The 14,281-nt window shown below is 38.2% G+C and overlaps 1 protein-coding gene across 1 annotated transcript in view; it reads right to left on the bottom strand.

The window, feature by feature from the left end:
- Positions 1 to 14,281, bottom strand: part of CSMD1 (CUB and Sushi multiple domains 1) — a 2,074,981-nt gene that overhangs the window by 104,003 nt on the left and 1,956,697 nt on the right. Inside the window, exon 50 of the mRNA XM_033177634.1 lies at positions 13,696 to 13,881. Within this exon, the coding sequence (XP_033033525.1) occupies positions 13,696 to 13,881 (186 nt within the window). The remainder of the gene's footprint in view (positions 1 to 13,695; positions 13,882 to 14,281) is intronic.

Here is a 14,281-nt window from a genome sequence, read left to right as displayed (position 1 = left end):
TTCTTCCTAACAAAAATATCTTAGCTCTATGTCTCCTGGGCTGTACCCTGTACCTGCCAGCACTCCCCAGTCACCCACCACCATAGGCAGACACTGTAGAGCGCAGCTGCTCCCAGGGACACACACCTGTTTAAAGAGCTCTTTTCACATTGTGTATGTAATCCTGTAAGCAATTTTACTCTACGTGGATCCTCACTCACAAGAACACTGAGACAGGAGAGGAGGGTGTCACTATTTTTTGTATTTATTTGCGAGTTACAGAGGAGCAACGAAGCCCAAGCTCAGCCCAACCAAGCCAGAATTTCCATCTACGGGCCTCATGTCATGTTGTGTTTCTGACTTGTCACTTTCTCTGAACACTAGAAACAATACAGGAAAATCTGATTTACTCTACAAATGACTGAAATAGATAACGTGCTGGAAGCCATTTCTTGGCCCTTCCTTCCCTCCCTCCCTCCTTCCCTCCCTTCCTTCCTTTCTCCCTTCCTTCTTCTTCCTTCTATCCCCTCCCTTTCCTTCCTTCCTTCCTCCCCTTTCCCTTCCCTTCCTTCCTTCCTCCCCCTTCCCTTCCCTTCCCTCCCTTCCTTCCGTCCCTTTCTTCCTTTCCTCCTTCTTTCCCATTCCTTCCTTTCCTTCCTTCTTTCATTTCTTCCTTCTTTCCCATCCTCCTTCCTTCGTTCCTTCCTTCTTTCTTTCCTTCCTTCCTTTTTCCTTCTTTTCCTCCTTATTTTCTTCTTCATACATTATGACAACAAACTTCCACCACCTGTACTAACCACAGGAGGCATTTTCCATTTCCTGAGATTATAAGCCCTAAATGACCTAGTGTGCATTTGAGAACCTTTAAGAAATGTGGATTCAGAAAGGCATTTCAAATGCCTAAGGTCTTTCAAAATATTTTCCTGTCTATAGCAACATGAGTTACAGCATGGCCTTAAAACACAGAGGTTAGAGTTCATTTATGGAGACTGCCTTTAAATTTAAGGTCGGTTAGCACTGATATATGCTTTGCCAAATATTAGCATTCATATTAGATGTGCAGTCTCCAATATCAAATCAAACATGTGTTCCTCTTCTAAAAATTAATCTGGCTTTAATAAACATAGCCATAGCACGGAATTCTCTTGAAAGATGGGGAGTTTCCAAGCAGCTTTCACTGAGAATCCAGAAAGTGACTCCAACCTCAGAAATGTCCTTAGACCACTGAGGGGTGAAAAGCAGTCTCCTATGGACTGGTCCAGAAGGCTCTCCTCTCTCTTACCTCTACTTCTCCTCCTCCTATTTCAGAGTGAGAAGTCAGGCTCTAGAATTTGGGGAAGATAGAAAAACTGAAATAAGAAAAGAACATTCAAATTTTATGTTCTGTTTATTTCCTCATTTCTAATATCTCCATCAAAATGTTAAGGCAGCCAAACACTCCCATCAAAAATATTAACTTCACCTGGCTACTATTAACTAATACATGGCTTGGAGAAGCTTTAGTTTCTCAAATGGATTTTCACTCTTATTGCATGAAAGGGAAAATCAAGGTGTAGATAGCATACACACATTGAAATATATATATGATATATATGTTATTTTTATTATATAAATATATAATATATATAATTTATATAAATATAAATTATATCAATATACAATATATATTTATATAAATATAAATTATGTCAATATATATAATATATATTATATATATATATAAAATATTTACAAATTGGGCCAGGCACGGTGGCTCATGCCTGTAATCCCAGCACTTTGGGAGGCCAAGGCGGGTGGATCATGAGGTCAGGAGTTCGAGACCAGCCTGGTCAACATGATGAAATCTCGTTTCTACTAAAAATACAAAAATTAGCCTGGCTTGGTGGCGGTAGCCTGTAGTCCCAGCTACTCGGGAGGCTGAGGCAAAAGAATTGCTTGAACCCGGAAGACAGAGGTTAGAGCGAGCTGAGATTGTGCCACTGCACTCCAGCCTGGGTGGCAGAGTGAGCCTCCAGCTCAAAATAATAATAGTAATATTATAAATTAATAGGTGATTTGAATGTTTTGTGGAAAATAATTGGTTAGAATATTTCTGAGTAATATTTTCACATAAAACATTTAAAGGAAATGCTTTGCAGCATCATGAACATTTTAAAACGTGTTGAATGCTTCTACAGAAGTTCGAGTGTCATGTTTTTCCTTCCCTTTCTCTGCCTAAAATTGTGAAACATTTTTCTTCATATCAGTAAATAAATTATGAATATTTCTGTACAAGAAATAAGTAATAATTTCCTTAACCAAGATGAAAATGGCTGAGCAGAACTTAAAAGCATGAGAGAGCTCCTGACAATTTTGAACTACATGAAATTTATGTCATTCAACATATTTGGACTTAATAAAAAGGAAATTTTACAGGGTTAAAGCAAATAATTTAAAACATTCTCAAATGAGTATTAACAGGTAAATATATATGTACTATAGAACAAAAATATATCCCTTAAAATGCATTTTTCTTGTTTTCTTTTCAGCATTATATTAATATAGAACAATCAAATTCTTCTATTTTACATGTATTACTTGTTCTCTGATTCCAAACATAAAGAATCCCAGGTAATATCATAAATATGCTTGAAAAGGTGCTAACATGAATAAACACACCTTGAAAAGCTTTTTCTAGCAACATTTAAATTTTTTCTAGGCATAATATTATACATAGCATCAGGTTATTTCTTTTTCTTTTGAAATGTCAATGTAAGTGTTGGCTGTGTAGAAATATTATTTTTGGTTGTTACATGCTTGTACCATTTCAAAGAAAATAGCACCGTATCTTTCTGTAGAGATATGTATTTTAAAAACTCATATATTGATAGAAATGTGTGCTAATATTCCCATCTTTACTCAAGTATATGTTTAGAACTGTTATATGAAAGATGAGGATGTCAATCTACTGATATTTTATAAACCGATAAACTCGATAGTTCAACATAGCACAGCATTTTTGCCAGCCTGTGACAGCCTGTTTCTGGCAGCCATCAAACGGTGGTAAACCCCATCTAGCCGGCAGCCTGTGGGTATAAAGTGCTTTAAAGCAGTATAGTACAATCACGCAAATGTTATGTTCATTTCTAAAATGTCTTTTGACATCACTAACTTCTCAGTTTCAGAATATGTTAGTGATTATTGTCCACCCTTCATCTCTGTGAAACATCAGCTCTGGAAGGCACAGAGGCCTTAACAACTTTGTGCATGCTCCCATGCCACTGGGAATCCAAGCCTCCCTCATCACCATGCAATGGTTTCCAGCACCTGCCAACCCTGTTCCCAGGCCACCCAGGCAGGAGGGTGATGGGGACAATTCTCCACAGGTCTCTTGTACATCTCGTTAGCTAATGTACCAAACTGACCTTTCGGCCTGAATTCTTTCTTCCAAATGTGTAGCAAACAGCCTTGGAAGAGAGAGGTGGATATGTACCTCCTCTCTAGCACAGAGACTCTTGCATCTCTGTCCTGTATAGTACATGTAGTACATATAAACCTATATGTACATGTAGTACATATAGTACATAGAAACCCACAGTACTAAGTCATATCTAGCACTAGGTCATATCTAACACTAGGTTTATATGACCTATAAGTAACCCAATGTAGAGAAACTGAGGTTATGTCTATGAGTACCAGGCACTGTTTTAATCATCTCACATCAGTGAAATCTTTGCGCTCTTATAACAAACCTATGAAGTGCTGCTATGATGCGCAGAGTATAGTCGGGAGCTTGAGTACCTTTCCCAAGTTTGCTCGGTTGGGCCATGATGGAGTCAGCACTGAAGATGGTCCTTTTATGCCCATCCACAAGGTTACCCATGTGGAACTAGCATAAAGTGTCTGTGCTGCTTTCAGCTGTGCTTTGACAGGGGATTCCCATAAGCAGGTATACAAAGCCAAAGAAAGGTCCCATCCCCACCTAATCTAAATGCATCATCATTGTGTGCAGATGATAAATACACTTAGAAAATTCCTATCAGGTGACAAAAGGAAATGTCTCTGTGCTAGAGAGGAGGTACATATCCGCCTCTCTCTCCCAAGGTTGTTTGCTACATGCTTGGAAGAAAGAGTTCAGGCCGAAAGGTCAGTTTGGTATGTTAGCTAACGAGAGTACAAGAGACCTCTGGAGAATTGTCCCCATCACCCTCCTGCCTGGGTGGCCTGGGAACAGAGTTAGCAGGTCCTGGAAACCATATAGTACATATAGTACTAGAGGTTTATATGTACTATATGTACTATATATAGTATTTGTACTAGCAACATTTAAATGTACATATACACAAATGTATATATAGTACATTTATATGTACTATATATAGTGCATATAGTACATTTATATGTACTATATATAGTGCATATACATAGTACATATACTACATTTATATGTACTAACCCATTTAAATTGGGTTACATATAGTACATATAAACCTACAGTACTAGGTCACTATAGTGATATATATAGTATATGTAGTGATATATATAGCGATATATATAGATTATATAGTACCACAGGTCCCTATAGTGATAGGTTTAAATGACCTATAAATACTAGATATGACTAGATGTATCTAGCGATATAAACCTATCACCATCTATGAGTATCAAGCTAGTATGGCTCTGCTTTGCTTTCCCTTTTTTATAATGTATATAGATTGCATTTAATCATGTAAAGTCCTCATGGTGCCCAGCATAGAGTAGGCCCACATAAATAAATTGTTAATGACTTTGCTTCACTGACTAGTAGTGGTTTTAGCCAAAGAAACAATACCCACATATTGGGATTACAACTTAGGGTTGTTCTTTTTTTTTCATGCAAAATCACACATTTATTAAACATATTATTAACTTAAAAACAACACATCAGTTTCTTTTACAGTGCTCTTCATCCAACACCTTGGACAAAACCATCAGCCCAAAGTGAATTCAAAAAACAGATTACAAGGCAAACAATGACAATAGGTATGGACAGGCACCAGCAAAAAAATGCAATTTGTTCTTTAATTAAATAATGTCATTCTCAAGTGATATAGACCAGTCATCTTGACAGAATTCCTTTTTTGTATAAATATTCATAAATAAAATGTCTCTACAGGTTGGAAAGAGCTGCAAGCATTCTACAACAGCTTCATGTCATCTACAGCAGCTTAATGTCTACCTTAGGGGAAAAAAAGCACTGAAATCCTCTTCCATTGAAAGTTGTTTATTTCTCTGGTGTACCACAGCTAAAAATGAGTTATGATAGCAACTCGATGGTGATTGTGTTATATTCCTTTAATCGAAAAGGAAACATTTATAATATTCTAAGTATCTTTAGCCCAAATACTATGTCATATTGGGCATTTTTTAATAACCAGACTGTACTGTCCTTCATATGTGAAGTTGACACTACTGATTTGTCAATGCCAAATGTTGGGCTAAAACATTCAATTTTTATTATTATAACATAATAATAATAAAGTATTAATTGTATTATAATATAATAAAATATTAATTTTTATTATTTATAATATTATTTTCTTGTTGCATCAAAAGATGATTGCATTCTACCTTGTGTGACCTACCAAATTTAAGATGTGTATACATTGTTCTTTACATTGTTCTAGAAAAGAGATTTTAATCCTGTAGTGACTTTGCTCACTTACACCAGAGAAAAACAACGCAGTTTTTCATTGGAAGGTTAGCTTAATGGCTTTGTTTCCTCCTAAATACACAGTACATGATACACATCTATTCATCATTTTGTCAAACTATTAAACCCAGTCCATTAATACCAACAGCCCTCACTTGTTTTATCATGTCACTAGCATGAATCATGTCTTCAATGATCCAAATCCAGTCTCAGTAAATAACTGAAATGAAAAAAAAAAAGATGGGGGGGGGAGCTCAAACATCTGCCTTGGAGATTTGTGCCATTGCAAGAAGAATGCAAGTGGAAACATAATTCTTTATTATAACCTTCGTCTTAGTAAACCTGAGGGTGAAACGAACTAATTTTATTTACCATTTGCATTTACTATTTATCAAAGCTGAAGTATTTATCTCTTGAGATTCAGTGTACAGATCTACATATTATTGCAATTGTTAAAGAAACTTAAAAATTGTTTCATCCCAACATAGCATACAAAAGAATGAGGCTTGGGGAAATACATACTTCGACATGGTGACCAAATTTGTCTGACTAAGAGGTAAAGTTTTATGCTTACTCTGCCCGATTTCTTCCATTTAAATTAAGTGAAGAAAAACACTCCCCAAATAAAAATCAAATTGGTTTTTCAGCCCTTGGATACGAAGACATTTTAACAAAATATTCACATCTCTTTTTTATAAACCTTAATGAACAATGGGAGAAAAATGCTTACTTGAAAGTTTCAGATGATGCTTAGAAAATGTTAATATGGATTTTCCATTTTATTATAAATGTTACATTTATTTCCTCATGTTACTGAACACATCATCGTTGGTATCAAAAGAGTATTCACAACGCAAATGGACTTTTTGCTGTTTAACGACCATTTAATGGAACCTACGATAACTTCTTTACAATGAGAAGTAATTTTGTTAATTTTTGTCATTATAGCTTTAGAGCAATTGTACATCTAGATATGCATTTTAAAACAAAAAAATAAAATGTGGGTATAATTGAAGCTCGCTTAAGCCCTGTCATATGTTTTACACAGGCACAAAACAGCTCTATTAATTGATACAGCATTCACCTGTGAACTGCAAGAGACACCTCATTCCCGATTTTTCCAGAAGATTTTACAGAAAGTTAGACCTTGTCCTTAAAGCCACCGGTCTATTACCTATCCTCAAGTGAATATGGTGACCCATCACCCACTTAATACTTGTCAGAACAAACCACATGCAGTGCTGAAGTGGCACCTGTTTCCTGCTTGCGTTCTCATTTTATAATGCATCAGACTTAAAAATTATGAGAGCTAATGTGTTCCTAGAAGCAATACATCCTAGAAATTAGGAAGAAAGGTTCTCTTCTCAGATTTTCTGGACCCAAATCTGGACTTGGATGCTTATTGTATCTATGACCTTCACCAAATTACTCAACTCATGTCTTCTTCTGGTTCTCCTCTATAAGATACGGTGATAATGAAATTACATACCTCACAATAATTAAGCAAATTAACCTGTGTAAAGCTATTGGAACCAAGAGTGGAAGACAGTAGTGGGTACAGGATTAGGTTTAAACTAGTCATTACCAAGATGGTGTGTAGCCTCACATATGCACACAGGGACTCACACAGGATGTGGCTGGGGCTCCAAGTCTACCTTTTCATCATAGCTGACTTTTTCTTTTACTTTTGGAGAAGGGAGCTCAAAATAAAGAGAGAGTTTGTGAAGTTTCTTCTAACCGCCATGGAACTCTCAGGAGGTTTTCTGCAGAGGAGTGTCCTGTTTTGATTGCTATGCTCACAAGGTCAGTCTGGCTGTTGTTTGGAGATAAGAGGGAAGCGGAGTGAGACAGCGGCAGTTTCAGGAGCTCAGGTGGTGACCTGGGTGGTACAGAAGTGAAGCCATGTGGATGGATGTGTTTCAGAGGCAGGGCTTGGTGAGGGAATGAGTGTGAGAGCAAGAAAGGAGCTGAGGGTTAAAGGAGATACCTGTATGCCTCCTCCGGTTCCTTCCACCCTACGTTGTGTAGCTGGGAATGTCCTAAGGCTCCAAATCAGGCTTCTGACCACCTTCTTCACCTCTGCTTCTTTTCATTCCCCTCCCTGGACATTTCAGAGTTAACAGGGCCCTCAAATCATGTCTCCTGACCCTCGCCCCCATGGATCATGAAACCAGGTGAATACTGAACTATCTCTATGTACAGGCTGCTGGACTGGACAGAGCCTTGAACTCCCCCTCCACCACGGTACAGTGTACCCGCAGGCAGGCTTTGGCAGCATTACACAATTGCTGCATTTTCATGATGCCCAAAGCACCTGTGTCTGATCAAATCACTTCCAGGCAGCCTTCCCCGCAGCAGCTGAAGACTTCCAACACTACCCTAGAGGTTTGTGTGATGCCCAGCCACATCTGTGTGCTCACCTATGGCAAATACTTTGATATCTCAGTTATTTTCTTTGTATTAAACCAGTAAGATAAGGAACATAATATCTTCTTCCCAGGACTGCTATTCTAATTGAGTCATGTAGCTTAGACAAATGTCTAGAGTGACTCTTCAAAGAGCCGCTCTGGGCCTGGCGCGGTGGTTGACGCCTGTAATCCCAGCACTTTGGGAGGCCAAGGCAGGCGAATCATGAGGTCAGGAGTTCAAGACCAGCCTGGCCAACATGGTGAAACCTCGTCTCTTCTAAAAATACAAAACTTAGCTGGGCGTGGTGGCAGGTGCCTGTAATCCCAGCTAGTCAGAAGGCTGAGGCAGGAGAATCGCTTGAACCCAGGAGGCAGAGGTTGCAGTGGGCCAAGATTGAGATCACATCACTGCACTCCAGTCAGGGCAACAGTGTAAGACTCCGTCTCAAAAAAAAAAAAAAAAAGGGTCTCTCTGATTTTACTCCTATTTTGCCAGGCCAAACTCTGGTCCCAGCCATCTCTTCTGTAGAAACTGGTCCTAGACAATTCCTGTGTTCCTTCATCTACACCAGTTATTCCGTTCCTCTGCGGTTTGCATCCGGCCCTTTGCTTCACGCCCTGTGCATATCTTCAGGCGCGAAGGGCAGGAGCTAGCACTTCCCAATCTCACGCCAGTGATTACAAGCCTGATGCCCCATTCAGAGCCCAGGCTCCAGGACGCACAGTGAGGGGCTACGAGTGCACAAGTTCCTCCCTGTATCAACAATGTCTCTGCCTCGTTGTGCCCGTGGGACTCACTGTCTCGCATGCTCTCCTGATGGAATCCAGGGCACTTTGCTGGCTCCTGTCTTTTCGAAACTCTCTGCTTCTCCCTTCCTTTATTCCCAACCAAGGACTTAAAACCTCCATTGTGTTTCTTTTCCTCATAATTTTCACATAGTCGGCTCTTTATTTCAGGGTTATGTAATGTCAATCCCTTTTCTGGCAGATAGAAACTACTTGCATGGACATTCTAGAGACCAGCTTGCAATGCAGAGGAAAACACTTGAGTGTGTCTAGCTCCTTAACCCAGCTATGTGTGGCCTTAACACAGAAATGCGGCTCATATGGACATAAAAAGTAGTTTCTGTTTATGCCACCAAGGCATTCTGTTCTGGATGTATTCACAAACACCTCAACTTGACAGTGATAGATGGAAGGTTCTTGTTCATTTTGTCAACCTGTGAAGTAACAGGCACATGTGTGAGAAATCCTGTAAGAAATCTAAGGGTAACACATCATTGCTTAAAATAAAATTCCACTGAGATGATGTATCTGTGATACCCAAAGAGCTGAATTATTTTCAGGTAAAACAATTTTTATTTAGCTTTAAAGGTAATGAAAGTACCCATGTCAGTCAGGACATGGACCTAAATTCAAATAGGTCATTATAAATATTCACGATCAACAAGACTGATTTTGTAGAAATCTGGGAGATGTTATTTTAATTCATTTTACAAATTACTAAAATATATTAAATACATTTGGAAAAAAGGTATCCAATACATCATATTGTTTTAATGAAATAAAATGGATGTCAGAAGACAGTATGTTATTGGCAAAAAAGTAGACAAATGGGTCAATGGAACAGAATAGAGAGCCCAGAAATAAACCCACATAAATATAGTCAACGAATCTTGAGCAGAAGAGCAAACACAACCCAACAGAGTAAAGATAATCTTTTCAACAAATGGTGCTGGGAAAACTGAGTATCTACATTCTAAAAAACAACCCAGACACAGACCTTATGCCCTTCAGAAACATTAATTCTTTAAGTATCATACACCCACATGTAAAGTGAAAAAACATAAACTCCTGGAAGATCACACAGGAGAAAACTGTGGTGCCCTTGGGTTTGGTGATGACATTTTAGACACAAAAACAGAGGCAAGATGCATTTTAAAATGAACTGATATGTTAAACTTCATTAAAATTAGAGTCCTCAGCTCTGCAAAAGACACTATCAAGAAAATGAAAAGAACAGCCACAGACTAGGAAAAAAGAATCTGCAAAAGACATATGGGATAAAGAACTGGTATCTACACTATATAAAGAAGTCTTTTAAAAAATGGAAATTAACAACCTGGTTAAAAATGGGCAAAAGGACTGAACAGACACCTCATGAAAAAAGACAAATGGATGGCAACCGAGCATATGAAACGATACTCCACATCATGTCTCACCAGAGTATTGCAAATTAAAGCAATAATGAGACACTACTGCACATCTATGAGAATGGCCAAAATCCAGACACTGACAGCATCAGATGCTGGCAACAATGTGGGGCAACAGGAACTCTCACTCATTGCTGGTGCAAATGCAAAATGCTGCAGCCTTCTTTGAAGACCCTCTGTTGGTTTCCTACAAAATTAAAAATACTCTTACCACTCACTCTATCAATCTCAACCTTCGGTATTTACTAAAATGTGTTAAAAACTTATGTCTGTAGAAAAACCTTGCACGCAGATGTTTATAGCAGCTTTATTCATATCTGCAAAACATGGAAGCAATCCAGATGTCCTCAGTAGGTAAATGGGTACATAAACCGTGACACATACAGACAATGGAATATTGTTCAGTAGTAAAAATAAATGAGAACCACAGCCGTGCAAAATCATGGAGGAAACTTAAATGCATATTACTAAGTGAAAGAAGCCAATATGAAAGGCTAGGTGCCAGATGAGTCCCACTGCATGACATTCTAGTAAAGGTAAAACTATGGAGACAAAAGATCAGTGTGTGTCAGGGGTTGGATGCAGGAAGACATGAATGGGTGGAGCACAGGAGATTTTTAGAGCAGGGAACTACTCAGTGTGAGACTATCATGGTGGATCCCTGTCATTACACATCTGTCCAAGCCCACAGACTGTGCAACACCAAAAGTGAGCTCTCATGTGAATGCTGGGCTCTGGGTGATGACGGTAAGTCAATGTAGGTGCATCTGCCGTAACATGCACCCCACTCTGGTGTTAGGTGTTGATAGCTGGGGGAGCTGTGCACATGTCGGGGGTGGTGTGTTATGTGGGAAATCTCTGTGTCTTCCATTCAATTTTGCTGTGAACCAAAAACTACTCTCAAGAACAACGTCTGTCAAACAAAGAAACGAAAGCTCTGAAAATAAAAATTGCATTTTATAAAGTGACCTTGTCATTTAGCAAGTCTTTCTCAGATAGCATAGAAATTTAAATTGGGTTTTCCTTTAAAACATGGCGTATGCTTGACATTTTATGCAGAACACCTAGAGAACTTAAAAAAAAAAATGGTGATTGGTCTCCACTCAAGACCAGTCGACTCAGAATCCCTGAGGGTCAAAACTGGACATTAGTATTTGCTTTAAATCTCTCTAGATGATTTCAGTGCATACCCAGCACAGAACCACTGGCATTAGGAAAGGGGTATAGGATTTAGAACAAGAGGGAGTAGAATTCAAACTTCAAATCTGCAAATTAGTAGTTTTCACCTCATTTGTGTCCCAGTTTTTCAGAGTTTTTATGAGATTTGTAGATAAGCTATTTGAAATATTTGTTAGGAAATATAAACTTTAAAAATGGAGGCATCGTTATGAATGACCTCCAGGCTGTGTGCAAAAGAAACATTGCCCATAAATGTCTGGGACATCGTTCTTATTAAAATCAACCCCAAACATATACATATTGCCATCTATTAAGTTCCTGTTTTGAGAGAATAAATTTGTTTAGGACTGAACTCAAAAAACATACCAATGTATCTTGCTATCCTAGCTTCCCTTATTATTAATTAATTGCAATAAAATTGTACCTTATTAAATGGAAAATAACCAAGAACTACTAATGTTGATTCAATATAACCTGACTCTCAGGAAATGCAATAAAAATAATGAAATGAAGAAAAATAAAAGCTGTTGGGAAGAACTCAAACACCTTCCATAATTGTTTATCTATTTATATCTAAGTATATAGATATAAGTAAGTTTAGCATTTTTAACATGACCAAAATACTGTATACAAAAAGAAGCCAGTGATCTGATTTTATTATTGAAGACTATGTGAATCCTTCTGCTAGTATCACTGGAGCAAAAATATCATTGTAAATAAGTCAACAAATAACAGATACTAGTGAGGCAGTGGAGAAAAGGGAATACTTGCCTGCTGCCGGTGGCAGTGTAAATTAGTTCAGCCATTGTGGAAAGCAGTTTGGTGATTTCTCAAACAACTTAAAATGGAACACTTATTCAACCCAGAAATCCCATTACTGGGTATATGCCCAAAGGAATATAAATTGTTCTACTACAAAGACACATGCATATGTATGTTCATTGCAGCACTATTCACAATAGCGAAGATATGGAATCAACCCAAATGCCCATCAGTGGTAGACTGGATATAGAAAATGTGATGCATACACATCATGGAATACTATGCAGCCATAAAAATAGTGAGATTATGTACTTCACAATATGGTTGGAGCTGGAGGTCATTATTCCAAGTGAACGAATGAAGGAACAGAAAACCATATACCACATCTTCTCTCTCGTAAGTGGGAGCTAAACATTGAGTCCGCACAGACATAAACAAGACAGCAATAGACACTGGGGCCTATGGGAGGGTGGAGGGTGGGAGGAGGGTAAGGATTCAAAAACTATCTATTGGGTACTATGGTTATTACTTTGGTGAGGAAATTATCTCCACAGCAAACCCCTGTGACACGTAATTTACCTATATAACAAACCTGCACATGTATCCCAGAACTTAAAATAAAATTTTTTTTTAAAGGAGATCATTCTATATGTACTGACAGGTAAAGATATACATGATATATTAAACGAAAAAGATTATAGAACCATAAAAAGTCATTGTCTATATAGAAATGTTATATAGTTTTTAACTTAGAAAAAGTGGGAAGTTATATTATTTCCAATTTGAGACTAGTTTTAATATTCCTGCAATGAAAATTTTGCTGTAGAAATTGAGTGTGTGTGTGAGTGGAATTTTTCTTCTGGTGGGCTTTGCATTATAGACTATTATTCTGTAAGACTAGAGTTTCAGAAAGTACCCCAATTTGTTACTCTTTTAAGATTATTACTATAGACTGTAAATAGCTTTCTGGAAAACTTACCCCACTTCACAAATTAAATTAATGCTTTATTTACTGAGCATCAATGTGTTATGCAGATACACAATGATACACAAATAAATTAGGCACTGCTTTTGACTTCAAAGAACTTAAAATTAGATGGAAGATAAATAGGAAAGATTGTGTTAAATTATGTTTTAACATCTTGTGTAAAGTGTTATTGCAGGGCTTAATGTCCCAATTTCCTCTAGATTTCATCCCTCCAAACTGAAAATGGCAGCATAGAACAGGATGTGATGTGCAAATTGCATCATGTCTATACTGTCTATATTTAGGATTTACCTAACTTCAAGAGTGCATAGCTCATTCTAAATGGCTGAAATATTTCATATGAAATACACTGGTTTTAATATTACTATGATGAAAGAGACCAAATCCTCACAAGGTGTGGGAGAGGACCTCTGAATGTGGGAACCTGGACTTCTCCCCAAAGGATTCATTTCCCACCTAAACCACACAGATGGGCAGATGCCCCAGAACACTTACGTTTACAAGCGGGCAGCTTCCCCTTGTTACTCCACAACCCATCTTCTTGACACACGGCCGTGGCTTGCTGGCTGGATTCAAGCTTGAAGCCCTCGTGACATTCATAGACCACTTTACTGTCCAAAGTGAACTCGTTCCCGGTAAACGAACCATTTCCCGGGGATTCTGGGATTCCACAGGACACAGCTGAAAAGAAATGAAACAAGTGTAGGCTTATTCTCACAGAAATTATTTTCCAGTTATTAAAACTATGAATTGCTATTGTGATTAATTCTATTCATCATTTTTCATTTTAAATACATGTAAAAATTGTGAATTACATTTCTTTCTTTTTTGGAGATGGAGTCTCACTCTGTCACCCAGGCTGGAGTGCAATGACTCAACCTCAGCTCACTGCAACCTCCGCCTCTCAGGTTAAGCAATTCTCCTGCCTCAGCATCCCGAGCAGCTGAGATTGCAGGTGCACTCCACCATGCCGGCTATTTTTGTATTTTCAGTAGAGACAGGGTTTCACTATGTTGGCCAGGCTGGTCGCCAACTCCCAAACTCAAGTGATCCGCCGCCTTGGCTTCTCAAAGTGCTGGGA

Source organism: Trachypithecus francoisi, unplaced genomic scaffold, assembly GCF_009764315.1.
Source record: "Trachypithecus francoisi isolate TF-2019V2 unplaced genomic scaffold, Tfra_2.0 Contig01558, whole genome shotgun sequence".
NCBI classification, from domain to species: Eukaryota; Metazoa; Chordata; class Mammalia; order Primates; family Cercopithecidae; genus Trachypithecus; species Trachypithecus francoisi.
Note: the sequence above shows the minus strand (reverse complement) of the source record. Positions and strands in the feature narration are given on the sequence as shown.